General features: G+C 37.4%; 1 protein-coding gene across 1 annotated transcript in view; it reads left to right on the forward strand.

Moving 5' to 3' along the window:
- Nucleotides 1–1,991, forward strand: part of LOC115238554 (vicilin-like seed storage protein At2g18540) — a 6,596-nt gene extending 4,605 nt beyond the window's left edge. Inside the window, exon 3 of the mRNA XM_029812489.1 lies at nt 1,641–1,991. Coding sequence (XP_029668349.1) covers nt 1,641–1,853 — 213 coding nt within the window. The 3' untranslated portion in view covers nt 1,854–1,991. The remainder of the gene's footprint in view (nt 1–1,640) is intronic.
- Nucleotides 1,992–4,690: the final 2,699 nt, after the last annotated feature.

Genomic DNA, 4,690 nt, shown 5'->3' on the forward strand with positions numbered 1-4,690 from the left:
TAATATTTAATTATTAAATTAAGTATATTATTTTAAGTATATACATATATAATATATCATATATGCTTGAGAAAGCATACACACATACACACACACACATACAGCGAATGATATTTTATAATATACAGTTGGCTTTAAATGTATTCGGAATTAGCATTTGCATATTTAAACAAATATGTCAACTATACCTTATATCAGTGCTGGGATTTACTTGCACATTTCGGCCCGATTCCGTGGTTCACGCCCATTGCCCCCCACTCACCGCTCGTACGTTAGCAACGAGTCGCCAGATATGCGTAACTAAGGAGCACTACGCTTTGTCTCAGGAGCGTCCGTATATAAGAATGTCCAATTTCAGATAATCTTATTTTTTGGTATTTTGATAAATTTTGTTATATTCCAGGTACGTCTCCATATTTTCAATCGTGTTAATATAGAATACGCACATCTCATTACTAATTTAGTAAACGCTTACTTTTATCAAAATTTTTAATTGTGATCAAATTTTATATTTAATTATTGATAATAGAATACATTTCAATTGCAATAGATAAATATTAAAATTTCAATACGTTATTAATATTTATTATTTATCACAAAACAGATAATTGTTTTAATCTCTTAGTAAAATGTAAAATGATGTTTTCTTAATGCACCATTTTCAATTAATCGATTGGTTAAAGCTTCTAGCACTTATAACTACAAAATGCACTGTTGATTTTTTCATCAAAGTTTTCTCTACCGCAATAGTCTTTAATTTCTATGCATTACATACAACATGTTGGAGTGGAAAAATGGCGGTTGGGGAAGAGATAGTTGGGGCATGTGCTCGTAGGGAAAGGCGAGGGAAGTTGGTGTAGAGAGGAAGGAATTGGAGCGGAGAAAAGGAGTAAGAAGAGTGGAAAGGGAGGAGCAGTTGTGAGTGAAGGGAACAAAGTGGAAGGATGATTATAGAAGAAAGAAGGATACAAAGGCGTTTGGCAGTTTGAAGGTTAGAAGGAAGAAAAAGAGAGAGAGAAGATGGATAGAAGGAGAAAGGCTGAGAAGAAGAGGAAGGACGAGAGGTCGATAAGAAAGAGGAGAGTTAGATAAGATAGGGCACAAAGGAACGAGGAGAGTTGAATGAGAAAATCCGAGAGGTGGAGCCGAATGTAGGTAAGGAACTAGGATCGAGCACATAGGGAGTTAGTGGATATCGATACCGAAACGGGCAGTAGGAATGGAATACATAGCAAGTGAAAAGAAGGAAGGCTAAAGGTGTGACAGAAACAAAAAAGGTGAAAAGGGACTGGCAGAAGGCAGAAGGACAACAGAGGAAGGGAAAAGAAGAAAAGGGGAGTGCGACAGGAAAAAGGGCAGAAGGAAGTAGATGGTGGAAGAGGAAAGCGAGGTTAGGTGAAAGGTAGCGGATAGAAAAATAGGAAAGGATAAAGTGCGTTGTGAGAAAAGAGGTGAGGAGGAGAAGGAAGCAAAAATAGAGAGAGGCGAAATAGAAGATAAGAAAGCGAGTGAGAAGAACGGAAGAGGGCAGGAAGGAAAGAGAAGGAAGGAGATAAAGGTGGAAGGAAGAGTGAGAGGGAAGAAAGAAAGGGAGAGAAGTAAGCAGGCTGGGAAAAGAAAACGGGAGGAAAGAAAAATAGATGGAGGACATGGAAAAGTGGTTGAAGGAGCTGGTGGTGGAGGTAAGGGGAATAAGGAAGCAGCTGAAATTATGGAGAAAAGAGAGAGCGAGAGGAAGGAGAGAAAAGGAGGAGGAAACAACGGTGTCGCAAGAAGAAGAAAGTGAAGAGGAGGGAGAAGAAGAGAGAGAGAGGAGGCGAGGGATCAGGGAAGAAGAGAGAAGAGGGGGATAGGGGGAGCAACGGGAGCAGTGAAGGAGGAAATTGTAGTAAAAAAGGAGGAAAGGTGAAAGAAAGCAGAAGAGACAGGCAGTGAAAAAGAAAGAGAGGTAAGGAAAGAAAGGGAGAAGAAAGGTTTAGATTTAGGTGCAAGAGTAGAGAGAAGGGAAAGATAATACCGGTGGGAGGAGGAAAGCGAAGAGGAAGCGGTAGAGAGAGAAGAGGAAGGAGGGAGTAGGGTAGGAGGAGAGAAAGAAGAGAGAGGAAAAGAGGAGAAGAAGGCGAGCAGGTCGGGAGAAGGGAAGAAAAAAGGAGAGAGAAGGAGAAAAGGGGGAGAGAGGAGGAAAAGGATAGAGGACAGCACGGAAGAGAGCACAGGAGGAGAAAGAAAAGAAAGAATTGGAAGAGAGAAGAAGGAGATAAGAAGTAGAATGGAGGAGGAGGAGAAGGAGAGGAATAGGAGGAGTAGAGAGGAGGAGAGAGAAGAAGAGGGGAATGGAGGGAAAGAAGAATGGAGTAAGGTAATTGGAAAAGAGAAGAAGGAGATAAGAAGTAGAAAGGAGGATGAGGAGAAGGAGAGGGCTAGGAGGAGAAGAGAGGAGGAGAGAGAAGAAGAGAAGAATGGAGGGAAAGAAGAATGGAGTAAGGTGAGGAAGGAAAGGAGGGAGGAGATAAGAAGGAGAAAGGAGGACAAGGAGAAGGAGAGGGCTAGGAAGAGAAGAGAGGAGGAAAAAGAAGAAGAGAAGAATGGAGTAAGGTGAGGAAGGAAAGGAGGGTGAAGGAAGAGAAGGTGAGTAGGAGAGAAGAGAGGGACATAGAAGAGAGAAGAAAAGAGGAGGAAAGGACAAGAGGAGAAAGAAGGAGAAGAAATGTAGTGTGGAGAGGCGTGGAAGGGAAAGAGCCGGAGGAGAGAAGGGAAGTTATGGTAGAAGTAATGGAAGAGGTATTGGGGAGAAGGGTAAAAATGAGAGGGGTAGTGGAAAGAGTTGGGGAGGGGGGAAAAAGGTATTATTAGTGGAAATGGATAAAGAAGAGGACAAAGACGAGATATTGGAGAAAGGGAGTGAGATAAGGAGATTATGGAAGATAGGCGTGGACGAGGACTTAACGATGGAGGAGAGAAGAATGAGATGGAGGATGGTAGAAAAAGCGAAGATGGAAAGAGGGTACGGAAGAAGCGTAGTGGTAGGTAACAGAAGGATCTGGATGATGGTGGGACGAGGAAGGGGAGGGAGAAAAATATGTAAGGTCGCAAAGGGCCAGGTCGGGTAAAGGATGGAAAGGTAGAGGAGTTTGTAAGAAAATGTAAAGGTTTGGGTACGTTCCGAAAAAACGCCTTCAAACCCCAAGGGGACGAATAAATCATACATACGTACATATATACATACAACATGTTTTGGATTAACACTCATCATGTAAGTCAATTGTTTACCGCACAAATAAATAATTTTAATAATATCTCCCATAAATTAAATTTTTATATATGACAATCTTTTAAAATTTTTTCAAAATGTTAAATATTGCTGTAATGGCAGGTGAGAAATTTGTTGGAGCAACTACAGTATATCTGTGATGTACTAAGAAACGAAAATGAACTTGCTATTATTAAAAAATTTGGACATTATACAAGACGATGTACTGCTATATTTATATGTAAGAAAATCTCTTATCATTTACTATATATCATGGAATTGAGCAGATTCTAATCGTGAGAAAAGTTAAATATTTAGATTAGTTTGATTAAATGTATTTTGACTTTTGCTCAAATATTATACCTTTCTATCAGAATAATAAATATTCCTCCTTTAATATACATGGTCCGAAAATTACGTTCCATTTGTTAAACTTATTTTCATAATAACCTTTTTAATAAACAACAAGCAACAATAAACTAAAATCTTTTGAAAGTTTTTCAAGGCCGTGTCCTTGATAATATATATCAAGGTCACTGAAATCTGTGAGGTTGGCCCTATGCATAATTACCAAAACTGATAATGTCAATATCACATTATGCTAATTATAAATTCAGATAATTTTAAGAATTAGAGATATTTTAACATACAAACTTTTGGGCTTCACTTTTATAATTTTTAATACCATAATTATGATTATCATAAGTAATTTTTGAACACATAAGAAATATGATAATCGCAACCATGATTTTAGGTTTTTCGTAATGCATCGCTTGGAAATAAGGAAGCATTTTTATTACACCTGTTATTTGTATTTGTCATGTATTTATATATATTTCTATTTAATTATGCCGATCAAAAGATTACAAATTACAGTAACCATGTATATTTTACCGCATAAGAAACAATTTTATGTGTCGTTTATATATCAATGTCCTATTTGTTTTACCTTTATGTATTCTACTCAGCAATGATGCGAAGATACACTATCTAGTATATATTAGTATATAGATACATATTTTCTTCGTTAGTAGTTTATCATTATATTATAGATAGTGTCATATTATTTTATAGATACAATGTTCAATAGTATATGGCAGCATTACATGCACAGAAAATGATACTCTTTATTTTGCAAAATGGCAGCAAAACTTTTGACGTAAACATCGCCGGATTGTTTTGTAATATCGTTACAGTTTCGCCACGGTAAGAAGAACATGTGCTATAAATTGTGATATTTATAGCTTAACATATTCCATAGTGCAATATTAGAAACGTTTATCATTACAGTTAACAAAACCATCGATGTTCTATTTTACCTTTATGTATTCTACCCAGCAATGATGCAAAGATACACTATCTAGTATAAATGACCCGTAAAGTATGATCCACGTTTGATAAATTTTGCATAAATTAAATAATACACCTCGAGAAGGTTTG

The sequence above is a fragment of the Formica exsecta genome, unplaced genomic scaffold (assembly GCF_003651465.1).
Source record: "Formica exsecta isolate Colony F162 unplaced genomic scaffold, ASM365146v1 scaffold3481, whole genome shotgun sequence".
Classification (NCBI taxonomy): domain Eukaryota; kingdom Metazoa; phylum Arthropoda; class Insecta; order Hymenoptera; family Formicidae; genus Formica; species Formica exsecta.